The sequence below is a fragment of the Triticum urartu genome, chromosome 7A (assembly GCF_056163025.1).
Source record: "Triticum urartu cultivar PI428250 chromosome 7A, HENAU_Tu73, whole genome shotgun sequence".
Classification (NCBI taxonomy): domain Eukaryota; kingdom Viridiplantae; phylum Streptophyta; class Magnoliopsida; order Poales; family Poaceae; genus Triticum; species Triticum urartu.
The window spans coordinates 153615395-153634356 of NC_141879.1; the positions used below are offsets into that span (position 1 = coordinate 153615395).

General features: G+C 40.0%; 1 protein-coding gene and 1 pseudogene across 1 annotated transcript; one reads left to right on the plus strand and one right to left on the minus strand.

The window, feature by feature from the left end:
- Positions 1-1828: 1828 nt before the first annotated feature.
- On the plus strand, positions 1829-4759 carry LOC125518548 (uncharacterized). The gene is made up of 3 exons (XM_048683366.2): positions 1829-2958; positions 3036-4520; positions 4606-4759. The coding sequence occupies exons 1-2, from the start codon at positions 1898-1900 to the stop codon at positions 4516-4518; spliced, it is 2544 nt and encodes an 847-aa protein (XP_048539323.2). The 5' UTR covers positions 1829-1897; the 3' UTR covers positions 4519-4520; positions 4606-4759.
- Positions 4760-12396: 7637 nt separating this feature from the next.
- On the minus strand, positions 12397-17955 carry LOC147958698 (uncharacterized; annotated as a pseudogene).
- Between the last annotated feature and the right edge of the window lie 1007 nt (positions 17956-18962).

Consider the following 18962-nt stretch of genomic DNA (forward strand, 5'->3'; position numbering starts at 1 on the left):
ACCGAACCAGTAGCGGCGAGGATTCATAGCTGTGCTTGGCTCCGAACCAGTTGACCAAGAAGAAAGGGCAAAATAGTCCAAAATATTATGACTTGTGTGCCCAGACTTAAAAAAAGGAAGAAAAGACTCAGTTTGTGTAATTTTATCCAGCTATGAATCAAAAGTGTGTTGTTTAATCCAATAAAAAAAATGTGCCATTGGATCAAAGTACTAGGAAAAGTGTGCCATTTTATCAAATTGCTCCGGAACAAGAGGTTGTTGGTTCGATTCTCTCGGTATGCGCCATTTTTTGTGTTTTAGAAAGCCGAATGACAAAAGGGTAGTTAGGCCGGCCCAACGCGGAGGACTATGTGCGCCAGTTTGCAAAATGCATACCAACGGGCGCCTGGAGTGCTAAATAGGAAGCGCTAGCTACCGCACTAGCCGCCGAAAGAACCATGAGTACAACCAGGGATTGTGACGGTGACGGCAAAATCGCGGAGTGCTCCTTTTCAGCGCTTCGAGCGCCAGGTGGCCGAACCAGCGCTCACATGCGCCTCCTGCATGGGCCGACACATCTGCATCAGCAGTTCGCTCACTCTATCACTCCCCGTCCCTCGTGCCCGGATGAACGGTTATCAAGTTGATCGGTTTGACTTTTGTAAAAAAAAAAAAGAATGTAAAATAAATTCATAAATTTGAATTTTTTATATAAAATGTCGCGATTTTTAGTGTTTCTTAAAGATCATAGAAATGAGAAAAATAATCATGCATCTAAAAAAATTCATTTTTTGAAAAAAAGATTTTGAAAAAAGTTCATCGATTATGGAAAACTCCACAAATTTTGAAAAAATTCACTAATGTTTTTATAAAATTTCAGATTTGAAAAACATTCATTGATTTTGAAAAAAAACACATTGAGGGAATAAAGTAAACAAATTGAAGAAAAAAGTTGATGAATCTAGGTAAAGTTCACGAATTTGAAAAGGGAAAATATTTGTGAAAATTAGAAGGAAAAAAATATAAAAAGAAAAGAAAAGAGAAAAGGCACAATAAAAACCAGCCAAAAAAGGGACAGAAAGAAAATAGGAATAAAAAACCGGTGAGATAAAAAAACACGAGAAGACCAAGACTACTGCTACAATGCTAAATGGGCCAGTCTGTTTCGGTCGAGGGTGTGCAAGGCTACCTAATACAGTGCCAAATTGGATTTGGGGGAGTCATTAACCAAGGGTTATCTCTTGAGGGTGCCCCAAGAATCACTTGTGGTGGGCTGAGAGCAGTGGCGAATCCAATGGGCAGGCTTCAACAGGCTGAAGCCTGCCCTCGATAGAAAGCAATTTTTTTCACTACTAGTATGCTTCGTTTCGGCCCGGACCAACTAGTCCCAGCGCCCAGCCCATCAACTCCCAGCTCCCAGCCAGACGTGTTTCTCGTTCTCGTTCGAGCCAGCAGAGAGCAGAGAAGCGCCGCCCCCAATCCTAACCCTAGGCAGCAGGCCCCTCCGCCCCCCCCCGGTCCCCCCGACTCGACCTCGTACAGGCGCTCGACGGCGGCACGGCCACCTCGTCCAGGCAGTCCACAAAGTGCGCGCGTCGACGACAGGCTGCAGGACTCGCGCGGCATCGAAGGCCCCTGACGGCCTGACCCTGAGTGCAACCGCCAACTCGTCGTTGGCCAGAGAAGTGGAGCCGCCGGCTGGCCAGAGCGAGCATTCAGCTCGCATAGCCGCACACTGCCACGCCCCGTTCCAAGTTGAGCGCATCCAATACTGGCTAAGGTATAATTCCCAGTTTGCTTCCAAGTTCCATAATTCCATTCCTTTCTTTAATTTGGCTCATATCAATTACAGTTTGTTTGCTAGTTCATGCGCTATTAGTTGATTTAGGTCAATTACAATTTATTTGCAGATTTAAAAATGAAGAGAAAAACTATGAGTATGCATAGTTTTTATGCAAGCAGTTCAATTACCCCTCCCCAAAGGCCTGCTCCTCCCCCTACCGATGTCGAACCTGAACTTGAACCAACTAATGTGACTGCAAATCCCTTCCCCTTAATTGTTGTGGGCACAATCCCTCCTCCTGAACGCCCAAATGAATCCCCAAATGTTGAGATGAATCATACCACAATTGATGAGAGTACAAACCAACCAAGGCAACCTATACCAGAATTTCATCCAAGTCAAATTATTTCGGATCCAGGACTTCGAATACCAATAGAAGATTATGCTCTTGAAATTAGAAGTGATGTGAGACGAGCTTATTTGTTGAAAGGGAGAAACAAAGCTATTGGGCATAATTTTGAAAAGACAAAGGATGGTAGAATTTGGAGATCCTTTCAACCTGCGTGGTTTGATACGTATGATTGGTTGGAATATAGTGTGGAAAAGGAGGCCGCTTTTTGCTTCCATTGCTTTCTTTTCAAGAAACCATCACAAGCCATTAGATTTGGAAATGATGTTTTCACAAAAGATGGTTACACTCGTTGGAAAACAGCCCTAAGTAATTTCAGGAAGCATGTTGGTGGTCCATCTAGTTACCACAACATTGCTAAGGGAGATTGTGATGATTTCAACAATCAGAGAGCAAGTGTGGCTACCCAATTCCGTGTGTACAGCAAGGAGTCTGAGATATCTTATAAAATCCGCCTAACTGCATCATTGGATTGTGCAAGGTATCTCATAGCACAAGGTGAAGCTTTTCGTGGGCATGACGAATCCTCCACTTCCATCAACAAGGGCAATTTCAGAGAGTTATTGGACTGGTATAAGGACAAGAAAGAAGATGTGAAGGAGGCATTTGATAAGGGGCCAGGAAACGCACAAATGATTTGTTCCGACATCCAGAAGGACCTTGCTACAGCTTGTGCAATGGAGGTAACCAAAGTTATTAAGAATGACATTGGAGATAAGAATTTCTCAATACTTATTGATGAAGCTAGAGATTGCTCAATAAAGGAGCAAATGGCGGTGATTGTCAGGTAACACATGCCATATTCTAGTGTTTTTTTAAATTGTTCTACTAATGTTTACTAATCTGATTTCCTGATGCATGTAGATTTCTAGATGATCATGGAGTGCTTCAAGAGCGATTCCTTGCAATTAAGCACATCACAGATTGTACATCTGCTGGAATTAAAAAAGCTTTGGTTGATGTGTTGGAATATCATGGTTTGTCAACTTCTAGGCTACGTGGTCAGGGTTATGATGGTGCTTCCAATATGAGAGGGGAATTCAACGGTTTGCAAAAACTGGTTAGAGATGAAGCTCCGTATGCATTTTATGTTCATTGCTTTGCTCACCAGTTACAGTTGGTGGTTGTCAATGTGGCTCAATGTAGTCCTGCTATTGCTGATTTCTTCAACTATATTCCATTGATAGTTACTCAAGTGTGTTCATCTTGCAAAAGGAAGGATGCATTACTTGCCAAACATCAAGATGAGTTGTTAGATTTGATGGAGAATGGAAAGATCACAGCCGGAACCGGGCTGCATCAAGAATTTAACATAACAAGGCCAGGAGATACTCGTTGGGGCTCACATCTCAAAACTTTGCTTCGTATATTCACAATGTGGAATGCTGTGGTGGAGGTGCTAGGAATTGTTGTGGTTGATGCCCGAGAACACACATGTCAAGGTGGAGCTAGAGGTTTGCTTAAAAACATGGAATGCTTTGAATTTGTGTTCATCATGTTGTTCTTAATAAACTTGTTGAGCAACACAAATCATCTATCCCAAGCTTTGCAAAGAAAGAATCAAAACATTGTTGAAGCCATGCGTTTGATCTTGGATGTGAAAGAAAGCTTGCAGAGCATGAGGGACAATGGGTGGGAGTCTTTATTCTGCCAAGCCAAGAACTTCTGTGAAACACATGGTATTGATGTGCCAAACATGGATGATCTTGTTGGAGCTATGGGTCAATCTGTTCGCACTAAGAATAAGGTGACTCGACTTCATTATTACAAGGTTAGCATATTCAATGTTGCCATTGATGCAACTATCACTGAGATGAATCACCGATTCAATGAAGTTTCCACCGAGTTATTGGATTGTATGTCTTGTCTTAATCCAGCAAACAACTTCTCAAAGTTTAACGTTGACAAACTTATTCGGCTTGCTGAAATTTATGATGAGGACTTCACAGAAGCTGATCGGTTAATGCTAGGAGTAGACCTCCCAAGATTTCTTATGAACATTAGGAGAAGTGAGGAGTTTAATGGATGTCGGGATGTGTCCACACTTGCTCGGTTGATGGTTGAAACAATGAAACACACATCTTTCCAGTTGGTATATCGCCTCATTGAGTTGACACTTATTCTTCCTATGGCCACTTCATCCGTTGAGAGAATATTTTCAGCAATGAAGATAATCAAGACAGATTTGCGCAACAAACTATCAGATGATTGGCTAAATGATTTGATGGTGTGCTACTGCGAGAAAGAGATATTTAGAAGCATTCCTGATGACCAAATCATGATACAATTCCAGAAAATGAGGGATCGGAAAGGACATTTGCCACATGAGTTTCATGTGATTTCTTAGAGGTATTGATGCCACTGTTACTAGTTTCAATACTTATTCGTTCATGACTTATTGTTATATCACTAATAAGTGTACTAATGTGAACAGATGGCTTGTAGGAGGTGCCTTACGCATACATTTCTATATTTTGGTGTGAAGGTGTTCTATAACTACAGTACTAGTTAGTAAGAGCAACATTTCATTGTCCTTTTGTTGTTACTTCTCTTGTACTTTGATACCTTGTGTATGAATTGTATTAACATTTCTAGTATGGTTAAACATATTATTACTATTGCTCTTGAAAATTTTCATGTCTTTTTGAGCACTGGTTTGGCAGATATTGTCTTCGCAATACCAATATTAGTTTAAAATTCAATTGTTAAAACCTTTCAAAAAAATCCAGTAAATAGTACATGTTTCCAGTAGTATTCCTGGAAAGCTTGAGCACATTTGCACAAATGGCCTAGAAAATAATGGCTATTTAGCTAAGCAGATTCAGAATTTAGTTCAAATTTAATATGTTTCAAACATTCCAGAAAAAATCCAGTAAATACCACATGCCTCCAGTAGTATTCTGGGAAAGTTTGATCACATTTGGACAAATGGACTAGGAGATGATGTTGTTTTTCTTCAAACGGACGTTTCGTTTTTTTTCTCTGTTAACTTTGAGCCCACCCTCCATTTTCTTTCTGGATTCGCCACTGGCTGAGAGCGTGCTTTCTGCAGCCGCCACATGTCGTGTATTGGACGCTCCCTCGGGATTTTGTTTTTCCTTTTTTTATACGCATTTTGGATTGTAGATGGTTCTGTGTTTTTAGTGGCTTTTCGGTTTTTGCTCAGTTCTTTCTAGGTTTGGGAGAGAAAGAATTCGAAAAACAATTGTGCGGAAAAACACTTTTCTTTTGTTTCTGCGAGAGGCACGGATTTGCTTCGCGTACGCATAGGTTAGGTTCTGTGAGAGGCACATCTATGCATCTCAGAAAGGGGAAAAACCTATGTTTTCTTCCGTGAGAGGAACGGATTCGGTTCTCGTGGAGGCGCAGATTAGCTTCCGTGAGAGGCACAGAAAGAAAAAAAATATTTTTTTTCTTTCTTTCGCGAGAGACAAAGATGTACTTTTCGTGGAGACACATGTTACCTTCCTTGAGAGGCATAGCTGTGTTTTGCCTCTTGAAAAGGGAAAAACATGTTTTTCTTTCGCGAGAGGCACAATTTGCTTGTCCTGAAGGCACATGTTGTCTTCCTTGAGAGGCACATTTATGCCTGTCGGAAAGCAAAAAAAAATGTTACCTTTTTTGTGCTGTCACGAAAGGCACCGATTTGCTTCTGCGAGAGATACATCTCGAAAAGGGGAAAAGGTGAGGAAAACATCATGCTTCCGGCCTGATTTTTCTCTCCAATTTTTCTGTGAGAAAAAAGTTCATCGAAACCTATTAAGATGGCATCTAGTTTTGAAGATCTCGACGCGAGAAATCCAACAATGAAAACAGTTCGTGATTTGAACGCACGAATTATGAAATAAAATATTTTGAAGAAACGAATCTTCGAACAAAGAAAATCTCACAGGTTGCGACAACTGGCGCACACGTAGTGCGCCACTCGTCGCAACCTAGGAAGAAGGTGAGAATATTCACTATAAAACCTAGAAAGGTGAGAGTGATCTTGCCAGGGGCAGTCCTCAATTAGTGATTTTGAGGATCCGGGGTGTTGCATGCGAGCATGCGTGCTGGGAGGGAGGTGCAACACGTTGTATGAGTCGCGCTATGGTCTCCAATCACTAATTCTATTTCTTTTCAATCATTACTATGATTTGAGTTCCCAAAAAAAACCAGTAAGATTTGTTTTTTTTCTTTTCTCCTTGTATTAAACCTTACTTTTCTATCTTTATTTGTAAATGAATCTGATTCAGAAAAATTTTGAAAAAATTGTTCATGGTATAAATGTGATTTTTTCACCATGTATTTATAAAAAATATGCTATTAAAGAAGGACATTGTGTATTTGAAAATTTTCATGAACTATTCAAACATATGTTCATCGGTATTCAGAAGAAAATAAGGTTCACATCTATAAATGTTTCATCTTGTATACAAAAATTGCCCGTCCTATATTTGAAAAATATTGTGTATATGGAATTTGTACATGACATATTAGAATACTTGAAAACACAGGTTCATCTCATATTCAATGAATATCACCGCAGACTTGAAAAATGTACACAGGGTATTTAGAAAATGTATACTATGTATTGGAAATTTATTAATCACGTACAAAAAAATGGTCATCTCCTATTTGAAAAATGTACTGTGTGTATTGGAAAATGACCATGAATTCAAAATATTAGAATCGCATATTTGAAATAATTTGTTGCGTACAAAATATTTCTTTTGCGTACAAAAAAATGTTCATCATAATTCAAAAATGTTTGTAGCGCAAACTAAATTTTGACTGTGTGGTGAAAATTGGTCATCATTTATTCGAAAATGTCAGTGTAAGTAACAGTGTTGATGCATTTTGAAAAACGTTGATATAATTTTTGTTAATAAAATGTTTATTTTTTTAAATAAAGTGTTCCTATAATTCCGAAATTGTTAATATATTTTTAACAGAACATGGTGCCTTTTGAAAAAGTGATAGCACATTTTTTTAAAGGTCAGTGTATTTTTAAACAGAAAACAAAATGATAAGAAAACAGAAAATGAATAAAGAAAAGGAAAGAAGAAGAAAAACAAGAAAAAGGAAAACAGCGAAAACAAAAATAAGATAACCAGAAGAAAACGAGCACAAAGAGCAACATAAAATTTGCAGAGAAATTCGGACAAAAAAACAGAAATAGAAATTTCAGCAAAAACCAGCGAAACTGAGCCGGCTCTCGTTCAGTGTCTGTAGGCGCGGAGGAATTACCACCTGCAGCACAATGATTATATCTCACTTGCAGCGAGTAGACCTTTCGTCTCGCCTAAAGCATTTTCCGAACAGGTAGCAACTTAGCCGGCCCAGTTTGTTGCTTTTTTCTGCTCAGTTGCAGAGAAGGTGCCCGCTTGCTCGCTCGTAAGTTTTGTTCGTTTTTTTTTTTCAGTCCGCGTGTTAATTCGTTGAACTATGCCTGTTTTCAACGGTTTTTTTATTTTCTTTCTCTTTTCTTTCCTTTTGAATGGTTTTCTTTTTTCTTTTCTTTTGATTTTTAACTGTTTCATTGGTTTTCAGTTTTCTTCATGTTTCCCTTTTTATTTGTTTTTCTATGTGTTTTCTGTATGGTTTTCATTGTTTTTTCTCCGGTTCGACAACCTTTAATTGCCTTTTAGGCTGTGTTTGACAGTAAAGTATTGCAAAAACCGAACTATAAAAAAACTACAGTAATTTAGTCAGTAGATATGGAATATTGTGGTATTGACATAGCAAAGTATTTTAAAGTATTAACAATACATAGAAGTTGCTTGACACAGCGTTGTAAAGTTAGTTGTCCTGCTGCAAACACACCCGTTTTTCTAGAGGAGCTAGCCATTGTATGTAGCGACTGGCCAAAGAACGGCCCTGCACACGGCCATAGAGAAGCGTATTTTTCTAGCTAGTTAACCAGCTGCCACTCCTTACCATCCGTATGCATAACAACCGAAGCTTGCACAAATTGAACTCCAATAAACAGGCCATGCTCAAGGCTTGCAGGTTAGCAAAAAGGACGCTCGGGCATGGTAGCAGCCACGGCGGAGAGGATAACGGGGTGCCATGCCGTTTTTTACGGCTACTTTGCTTTTTAAAAAGAGGTTTGGGGCTCTTTTCTACTACCCCTATAAAAGCATGAAAGGGTAGAGAACTCATTCATCTTATTCATCAAATCGTGTGATCTGACGGTCTACATTGCTTCAACGTATTAAACGTGTTTTATGCTTTAATTACCCACCATGCCATTAGTCTGGCCGCTATCCTCTACTGCCTCTTTCAAAGGAAAACACAAAAAACAAAACCGCTGCCTCCCGCTAACTAGCCACTAATTCAATGCACGCACGCATCACGCACGTTCTCCCCCGAAAACTAATCCCACTCAAATCACGTCCCCTCGATCTCGATACGATCAGTCTTGGCAAAACGCCTCCACCGCTAGGACGTCCTGCCGGGTCGGCGGCCGCTTCACGCCGGAGGGCGCCGTTGGAGCATGTAGCGCCGCCCGCCGGGAGATGCCGTGGCCGTGTATGAGGACCAGCTGCCCCCGGGAGTGGCCGTGTCCGCTGGCAGCCACGCCGGAGGGTGTCATTCGTCGCATCGCCTCCTTGATGCCGGCCAAGAGAGCTCAGGCGCCGCTTGCTGCTGTGGCGACGGAGGTCCTTCCGGTCTCCATGGGGCGCGCATGGCGTCCTCCTCAAGGTGGGATCAGACGCCATCACAAGGGCCTCTGGAACAGCACCGGTACACGTATATATCAAGACATCGAATTCTTCAGTGAGCAAGTGAAGCTCTGATCCCTCTGCTGGAGTCCATGGAGATGAATGTGTAAGCGCAGTACGGGGTCAACCCTGACAGGGAGGTGCTGGAGATCTTACAAGTTGAATCCAAGGCCAAGCAGGTAATAGATCTACAGTAACGTCATACCTATTAAATTAACCTACGTTTGATGGATCGTTGGTTCATATTTAGGGGATATCAGGATGGATTGGAGTGTTTGTCTCCATTGAATTTTCTGCTATTTGTGTTAATTTGAACCCTGAAATTGATGCATTTTGTTACCATTATGAAAATAGAAACCGAAGACTGGAGCACAAGCTAGCTAGCTTCTTCGTGCATGCTGCTACCTGCTAGCTAGCGACTACAGTTTGCAAATCATGACCTTGCACTCTGTTTATGCGATGTCTGCATATGTACGAGATGCATGCACTTGTTTGCTGAGTTGCACTCGAGGCGTATTGATTATAGGTTACCTTATGTGCAGGTACGGCCAACCACGAGCCCACACATACAGATTGAAGAATGAAGAATTGCATGAAATGTTACCGTCTGTTGGTGATAGTGCTTTGCATGATTTTAGGACTTAGTGGATACACTGATCTAAATTTGATAGATGTTTCTTATTTAGTTTTTGTTTCAAACGCATGCTTTAATTGATGAACACTGTTACTAAGGAAGGTCTTGTTCCAAATGCACATGCCTTCCATGTTTAACTCTGAACAGAATGAACTGCACTTGCTACAACCAGACTGAACTGAATGTATAGAAACATGTACAGGTTCCCCTATCCCGCTCGCCCCTCCGGCAATGGTCCGGCCACCCCAGCAATGGTCCAGCCACCCGAGCACGGATCCAACATCTAATACGTGAATCCTCGCCGTCCCCATCCTCAACGAAGCTACAGGGAGCGGATTTTGCGGAATCTATCATTTTGTGTTACATTTGTTGCCATCCAAATATTTTGCACAGACACCTTAAATTTTGCTGTGTGTGAGCTATGCTAATTTAAATTTACATGACATTTTAATTTCATATTTCGAATTAAGATGCCATCATCACTTTTGGTTGTGTTAGCTCTACTCCACTTTGTCATTTCTTGATGTTTGGATTGACCATATCTTAATGTCCATTATTGCTAACATTAGGAATTATATGCACATGAAGCTGAATTACAACATAGAAGACTTTGATCAAGATATACATTTTATATTTAGAAAAGATAGGTAATAAGTCTTTTTATGTTCCTTTAGTAGTTATTCAATGTACCAAATTTATGAAATTTCAATTGATCAAGGGAGCATTGGTCTAATTTAAAAGAAGATTAGTAGCTTATTTGGTTCATGTATATTTAGAAGGAGCGGAGAAAATTTCTTGCTGAGCTTTTATTGTATGTTGCACGTGCAAACTTATGTAATTAAAACTGTTGTGTTTTTAGTTAGGAATAGATGTATCCCATTGGCATGAAACTATTTTCGATCTTCAAAACGAGCATTAGTAAAAACGTGCGTTGCACGTGCAAACTTACTAGTTTTAATACAGAGAAAAAACCATGGTTTAGTAAATACTGTAGTATTAAGAACACAGTTTTTAAGGGCAACCAAACACCTCATTGTAAATAAAACTATGTTAATCTTAAAAACTGTAGTATTCTCAAAATACTTAGAAAATACTTTGCTATCAAACATGGCTGTATTGTTTTTTATGTGCTCTTTGTATCATTTTCCCTCTATTTTATGCACATTTTTATACTTATAACCATTATTTGTATACATGTTAAACATTTGAAATACATATTAAAATTAAAATAAATATTTTTAATGTCTAGATCAAAATTATTTTTATACACGTTTAACATTTCTTTAATCCATGATTAGAATTTTTAAATAGAATGATACACATTTCTTCAAATCCATGCTCAGTATCTACTTTTTCATAAACATTGTACATTTTTCACATATATATCTGAAATATGTTTAATAATTCGAAAATATACCATTATCAGTTTATTGATAAATGTGAAAAACATATTTTGTATGCTATCACCATTTTTGAATTAAGCTAACATTTTTTTACATAGCGTTATCATTTTTCATATTAAAGATATTTTTTACTAATTTAATGTTTTGAAATGTTTCTATTTATAATTGTTTCGAAAATCAGAATAAATGGAAAAGCATAGAAATTAATAAAGAACAAATTGGTAAAAAGCAGTGCTCCCCACTTGCAATAGATGAGATTTTTCTGTTGTGGTGTTGGGACGCACGAAGTTGTTAGGCCGAAGTGTGACTATGTCTCGCTTAAAGCGAAACCTAGGGTATGCCGGCTTCAAGGTTGCACTGGTGGGATGGCCCAGTATTCCCAGCCGCAAGTAATGGGCAGGCCCAACTCCAGGTTAGTTCGTTTTAAAATTTTCTAATTATTTTTATTTTATTTGTTCAACCAAAATTTTCTTTATTTTCTTCATATTTTTTACTTTAAATACATATACTCGAAAACTGAATTTAACTTCAAAAAGGTTAAAATCGAGAATTTAGAAATGTTGATAGGTTTCAAAAAAATGTTTGTGACATTAAAAAAATGTACACGCATTCCCAAAAGATGTACATGGAATTGTTGAAAAATAGTTTATACAATGCAATAAACGGTTCCTGTAATTCAAAAAAATGTTAAACGTGTATTAAAAAATATTTCACATGTACAAGAAAAATTTACTAGTGTATGGAAGAAAGTAGACATCAGAAAATATATGTTAAAAATATGATCAATCATGTATATGAGAAATCTTAAACCTGTATTAAAAAAAATTATGCAAGTTAAGGATTTATTTTACTAAAGGTTTAATCTTTTTCAGAAATAGTACAATGCGAATGTAAACAATAGACACCAAACTTATATTCGAAAATAAATTTTAATTATTTATTTCTGAAAAAGGTTAAACCTTTAGTAAAAAAATCCTTAACTTGCATAAAAATGATATTTACATAAGAAAAATGTATGATGTGTACACAAAGAGTAGACATCAAAGCATATGTGTGAAAAAATGCTAATCATATATATGAAAAATGTAAACCTATGTAAAGTATCTTTTAGATTTATATAAAAAGTATATTGTATATGAAAACAATAGACATAAAAACCTATATTTTAAATAAATATTAATCATGTATTCATATTTGAAAGATGTTAAACTTGTACTCCCTACTGATCTAAAAGATGTTATATTAGAGCATCTCCAGCCGTTGGCCCCCCAGGGGGCGCCTAAAATCGCCGCCTGGGGGTGAGCCGGCGCAAAAATTGGGCCTAGGGGCGAGTTGGTCCCCAGCCGCCGGCCCCAGGGCCACCCCCAGGTGATGTGACGGCGGCCCGATCTTTCGATGAGAGTGGGGATAATTATCGATTTGGTGGATTTTGACCTTGACGATCCGGCTATACCGTACCCGACGATACGCCTCGACAATCGCTAAACCAATCTCCGATGGTTATTGACCTTGCCGTAGGCACGATCAACCTGAACAACGAGGTTCAAGTTCCTGCAAGCAACCGAAGAACCGGCAAGAACAAAGGTGAATTGCAACTGAAATTGCGGATAATAAACTGAGCACACGAACTAGATGAAAAGTTGGGGTTCCACTGTGGATCTGACAAGGCGGTAGTCCTACACGTCTCGTAGATGCGAAATTGTAGCGATGGCTAAACAATACAATAAAACCCAAGTCTAAACCCTAAACTATACTAGCTATTTATTAACTGTTGCTTCCGGTCGAAGGCGGTATCTGTTGTCCACAAATCGGACTGCTCGAGGCCGTACGTGGCTGGTCTTCGTAGACTTTGCAGCAAGCACCTGGCGGCCTGGCCGAAAGCTCTAGGGCCCACCCATGTGGTAATGTTGGGCCATTAATCCAAGTCTCTTGTCCTGGTGCACTTCATGCATGCGTACGTGACATGCTTGGTGGATAGGACGTGTGACATGCATGCAAGAGCATTGCTTCATTTGATCTGAACCCATATTGTCTTCATCTTTAATCTTTCCTTTATTCTCAAGTACAAGCAAATCCAAACATGAGTGTAATATTATATTCTTATTAGTTAAATCATATGTACCAAGAAGCGATAGTACCTGGCCATTAATTTGTCTCGCCCGCGCTCTAGTAATAGGACCAAGTGGAATAACTGATGTAGGAGTTGCGGCGGGTGTAACAATAGAAGAGATGTCCTCATCATCCCCCCCTTCTTGAATCGAAGTCGTCCTTGACGGTACCTCGTCGTCATCACCCAAATAAGGTTTTAAATCTGCAACATTAAATGTGGGACTAACCCGAAATTCTGCAGGTAAATCAAGCTTATATGCATTCTCGTTAATTTTTTCAAGCACTTTAAAAGGTCCATCTGCACGAGGCATTAATTTTGACTTTCGTAAATCAGGGAAACGGTCTTTTCGCAAATGCAACCATACTAAATCACCTGGTTCAAAAACAACACTTTTCCTTCCCTGACTACCAGCAAGTTTATATTTGGCATTCATGCGTTCAATATTTTTCTTAGTCATCTCATGCATTTTTAATACTAATTCAGCACGTTCTTTAGCATCAAGGTTTACCTTCTCCGAAGATGGAATAGGTAATAAATCAATTGGTGCATGAGGTATAAATCCATAAACAATCTCAAAAGGGCATAATTTTGTGGTGGAATGAACGGAACGATTATAAGCAAACTCTACATGTGGTACACATTCTTCCCACATTTTTAAGTTCTTCTTCAAAACAGCCCTAAGCATAGTAGACAATGTACGATTAACCACTTCAGTTTGACCATCAGTTTGAGGATGACATGTAGTACTAAATAAAAGCTTAGTCCCCAATTTTGTCCACAACACCCTCCAAAAGTGGCTAAGGAATTTTGTGTCACGATCAGAAACAATTGTATTTGGCACACCATGTAAATGAACTACTTCACGAAAGAACAAATCAGCAATGTGAGTAGCATCGTCACTTTTATGACAAGGTATAAAATGTGCCATCTTAGAGAATCTATCGACAACAACAAATATACTATCTCTCCCCCGTCGTGTTCTAGGCAGTTCTAATACAAAGTCCATAGATATATCTTCCCAAGGAGTGCTAGGAACAGGAAGAGGCATATATAAACCATGTGGGTTCAATCGTGACTTAGCTTTTTGGCATGTCGTGCAGCGTGCAACATATCTCTCCACATCCCTTCTCATTTTTGGCCAGAAGAAATGACTAGCAAGGATGTCTTCTGTCTTCTTGACGCCAAAATGTCCCATAAGTCCTCCTCCATGCGCCTCCTGTAACAACAAAAGATGAATAGAGCTATCTGGGATGCATAGCTTGTTAGCGCGAAAAACAAATCCGTCATTAATGACGAACTTGTTCCAAGTTCTACCCTCTCTGCAATTGAGCAATATATCTTTAAAGTCAACATCATTAGCGTATTGCTCTTTTATAGTTTCAAGTCCAAAAATTTTGAAGTCAAGTTGTGATAACATAGTATAGCGTCTAGACAAGGCATCGGCAATAACATTCTTCTTCCCTTTCTTGTGTTTAATAACATAAGGAAAGGATTCAATAAATTCAACCCATTTTGCATGTCTATGATTCAGTTTGCTTTGACTTCTAATATGCTTGAGTGATTCATGATCAGAATGTATGACAAACTCCTTAGGCCATAAATAATGTTGCCATGTCTCCAAAGTCCGAACTAGTGCATAAAGTTCTTTATCATACGTTGAATAATTCAGACTAGGCCCACTGAGCTTTTCACTAAAGTATGCTACTGGTTTTCCTTCTTGCAATAAAACACCACCTAAACCAATGCCGCTAGCATCACATTCTAATTCAAACATCTTATTAAAATCAGGTAATTGCAGCAAAGGGGCGTGTGTAAGCTTATCTTTAAGAATAGTGAAGGCTTCCTCTTGTGCGTCGCTCCAAACAAATGGCACATTTTTCTTTGTGAGCTCGTTGAGCGGCGCTGCGATGGTACTAAAATCTTTCACGAACCGCCGGTAGAAACCAGCAAGTCCGAGAAAACTTCGTACCTGTGTGACCGAGTTAGGGGTCGGCCAACTCTGGATCGCTTCAACCTTGGCTTTATCAACTTCAATTCCCTGCGCTGTCACAACATAGCCAAGAAAAGCGACTCGATCCGTGCAAAAAGTGCACTTCTCGATATTACCAAATAAACGTGCAGCACGCAGAGCAGAAAAAACAGCACGCAAATGGTCTAAGTGTTCCTCTAGTGACTTGCTATAAATCAAAATATCATCGAAATATACTACCACAAATCGTCCAATAAAAGCTCGCAAAACTTCATTCATTAGTCTCATGAAAGTACTAGGTGCATTAGTCAATCCAAAAGGCATAACTAACCACTCATATAAACCAAATTTAGTTTTGAAAGCAGTTTTCCATTCATCACCTAGTTTCATACGAATTTGATGGTAGCCACTACGCAAGTCCACTTTAGAAAACACAACTGAGCCACTGAGTTCATCAAGCATGTCATCCAATCTAGGAATAGGATGACGATATCGAATTGTAATATTATTGATGGCTCTACAATCAACACACATATGCGAAGTACCGTCTTTTTTAGGAACAAGTAAAATTGGTACAGCACATGGACTAAGGGATTCACGAATGTAACCTTTTTCAAGTAGTTCGTGAACTTGTCGCTGAATCTCCTTAGTCTCCTCTGGATTAGTCCGGTACGGCGCACGGTTGGGTAATGAGGCGCCAGGGATCAAGTCAATTTGATGTTCAATTCCTCTCATAGGTGGCAGCCCTGGTGGTACTTCCTTTGGAAAAACATCATGATACTCCTGCAAAAGGTTAGCGACAACAGGAGGCAAAGAAGAAGGCATATCCTCAAATGAAAACAAAACTTCTTTGCAAATAAGAGCATAACATTCATCAGTATGAGCATCTAACTCAAAAATTTCAGCACGTGTAGCTAAGAAAGATACACCTTTCAATTTAATTTCTTTAGATGTGCTAGGATCAGATTTGTGCAGCTTATTAAATTGTTCTAACTCATCAACAACTTTCTGATTTTCAGATTGAGTACGCTCAATATTTGTGTTTCTACTAGCCCTAGCAAGATCATCTTTTAAAATTTGCTCAGGAGACATAGGGTGTAGAATGATTTTCTTTCCTTTATGTGTGAGAGTGTACTGATTAGTTCTACCATCATGTAAACATTGTTTATCATATTGCCATGGCCTTCCTAGTAACATAGAACAAGCTTGCATAGGCACAATATCGCAATCAATAGTGTCATGGTATGAACCTAAAGAAAAAGGAACTCTCACCATGCGTGTTACCTTTACCTTTCCACCATCATTAAACCATTGAATGTAGTATGGTTGTGGATGTTGTCGCGAAGGTAGGGAGAGCTTCTCCACCATGTCAATGCTTGCTAAATTGTTACAACTCCCTCCATCAATGATTATGCGAACGGAACGCTCCTTGACGACTCCTTTGATGTGGAAGAGGTTGTGACGTTGATCCTTCTTTGCTTTGACAATCTGAGCACTAAGTACACGATGTGATATAAGACTCATGTACTTATCGGCGTCATCAGCGGTCACATGTTCTTCCTCTTGCTCCGGTCTTGTGTCATCGTCTTCATGTGTAGCAAGCAAGGCATATGTGTCTTCATCAAAATCACTAGCAGAATCGTACTCGCCGTCTTCACGAATGATCAATACACGCTTATTAGGACACTCCTTCATGACATGGCCAAATCCCTTGCAAGTGTGGCATTGGATATCCTTTGTTCTTTTGGAGGAAGCGGACGATGACGATGAACTTTTTGTTGGAATTTGTGTAGTACTTTTCAGTGGTGCCGAAGTGTGTGACGCTGAAGTTGATGAAGAAGGCCCCAGTCGAGAGGTTGCAGGTGCTGTTGTAGAGGTGCGAGTGGACGGGGCAGCAGGAGTGCGCGACGCCCATGTGGAAGTACGACCTGCAGAAAAATTAGGACGCAGTCTGGAACGACCCTGCACTTCATGTTCAACATGTATAGCAAGATGGAATAAACGGGTCATAGAATGATAATCTTTATAAGCAAGTATGTCATAAATTTCTCTATTCAATCCACCCAAGAACCTAGCCATAGCGGCTTCCTCAGTCTCAACTAAACCACAGCGTAACATGCCCATTTGCAATTCTTGATAATAGTCTTCCACAGATTTAGATCCTTGGTTCAAGCGTTGTAGTTTATTTAGCAAGTCACGTTCATAATATCCAGGAACAAAACGGTGACGCATTACTAATTTCAAAGCTTCCCAAGTGGCAGGAATATTATTAGGATGTTTACGACAATGTGCTCTCCACCAAACAGAAGCAAAATCACTAAACTCACTAGTTGCAGCCCTAACTCTTTTATCATCAGGAAAATCATGGCAAGCAAATTTTTGATCAACTAGTAATTCCCAGTCAAGATAAACATCTGGATCATATTTCCCATCAAAAGGAGGCATGACAAATTTAATTCTACCCAAAGAATCGTCATGGCCACGTACCTGAGGACGCTGGTGTCGTCCCATACCTTGTTGATTATTGCGTAGTCGACGATGATCACGATCATTGTTATCATTAACTGCATCAGGATCCTCAGAATCACCATCATAGTTGTCATCTTGGATGTCGTCGGCTATCGAGTTGGTGTTGCGAGGACGGGGCTGGTCGACGGCATCGGTGTATGAAAGAGGGTGCCCCGGGTCTCCTGGGAGTACCCGACGAGCTCGTTGCAGACCTGTGTTGGTGGCTGGAAGATGCGAAGCGGAAGTGGAGGCGGCACCTAGACGGGCATCCTGGGCATCAAGACGTTTCATAATAGATGCAAGTGTTTGGGTGAACGTCTCATTGCTATCCTCGATCGACTTGAGACGCTTATCAAGTGCGCCCTCGAACGATGTGAACCGCTCGGTGTATGCATGCACATCCTCCTCAAGGCATGCCACCGTGGCTTTCATGTTGTCTTCGTCACCTGCCATGGTTAGGACGGAACAAGAACAAAATCACAAGTATATTGCTCCTACAGTAACTATAGTGAGGCGGTGGAAAATGTCTCTCAACTCTCGAGCAATTACCAAGCTCTTACCAGTTCTTACCGTGCTGCAGTGGTTGTCGGCCGTTGGCGATGTCAAAAGTGATCAAAAGATTGATATAGCGATTACCAAGGGACCGAACAAGATACGATATAGGAAGTGGAGCTTGGTGAAGGTTTCCTCAACTCACAATATGTGGCACAATTAAGTAAAAAGTAATGCAAGCTGAATAATTGCTCAAACTCCTAACTAGTGCTGGCAGTCGACTAGTAAGAGATAAAACAATCTAAGCCTAGATACTGAATCAAGGGAGGGGAAACCGATAAAAATATAATAGCTCTAAATAGCTAGATATAAGTGAGGTATAAACGTAACGCAAGGTGATCAAGAGCGACAAAAGAAAATGTCCAGCAAGTATCACGTGTATAGTAGAGGAACAATTCTGAACGTCAAAAGAGATTGCACCAAGAGTGCTAGCCGGCCTGAATGTTGCAACCCTTCTTTTCTATTTTTTTTGTCTATTTTTTTTCTTTTTTTTGCTTCGCTTTTTTTTCTTTTACTCAGGCCGGTTGCTAGCAGAAATCACGGCCACAAGGTAAACCTCAAGAAAAAAAATGCAAAATTGCTGAACAACTTGCAACAAGCTAGCTAGAAGTGTTTGGGCATTGTGAGTAGCTAGGAGTAGTACTAGAGATTTGTGGTGGCACGCGTGGAGTCAGACAACCAGCGCGGGGTGTCTGGCGGCTAGCGTGTTTTTCTCTGGTGAAGCGGCACGGGGCAACAGAGACGAGGTGCCTGGGTGTCTGGCAGCTCGCACGAGCGTGTATGGATGAAGCGTGGATGTACGTGCGGAGATCTGCAATGCGAATCAGCGCCTGATAAAAAATAGACTGTAGTAAAGGGATACAGACGTCCGAGTCAACAGAAATTGGAAACCACAGATCGCTATCTAT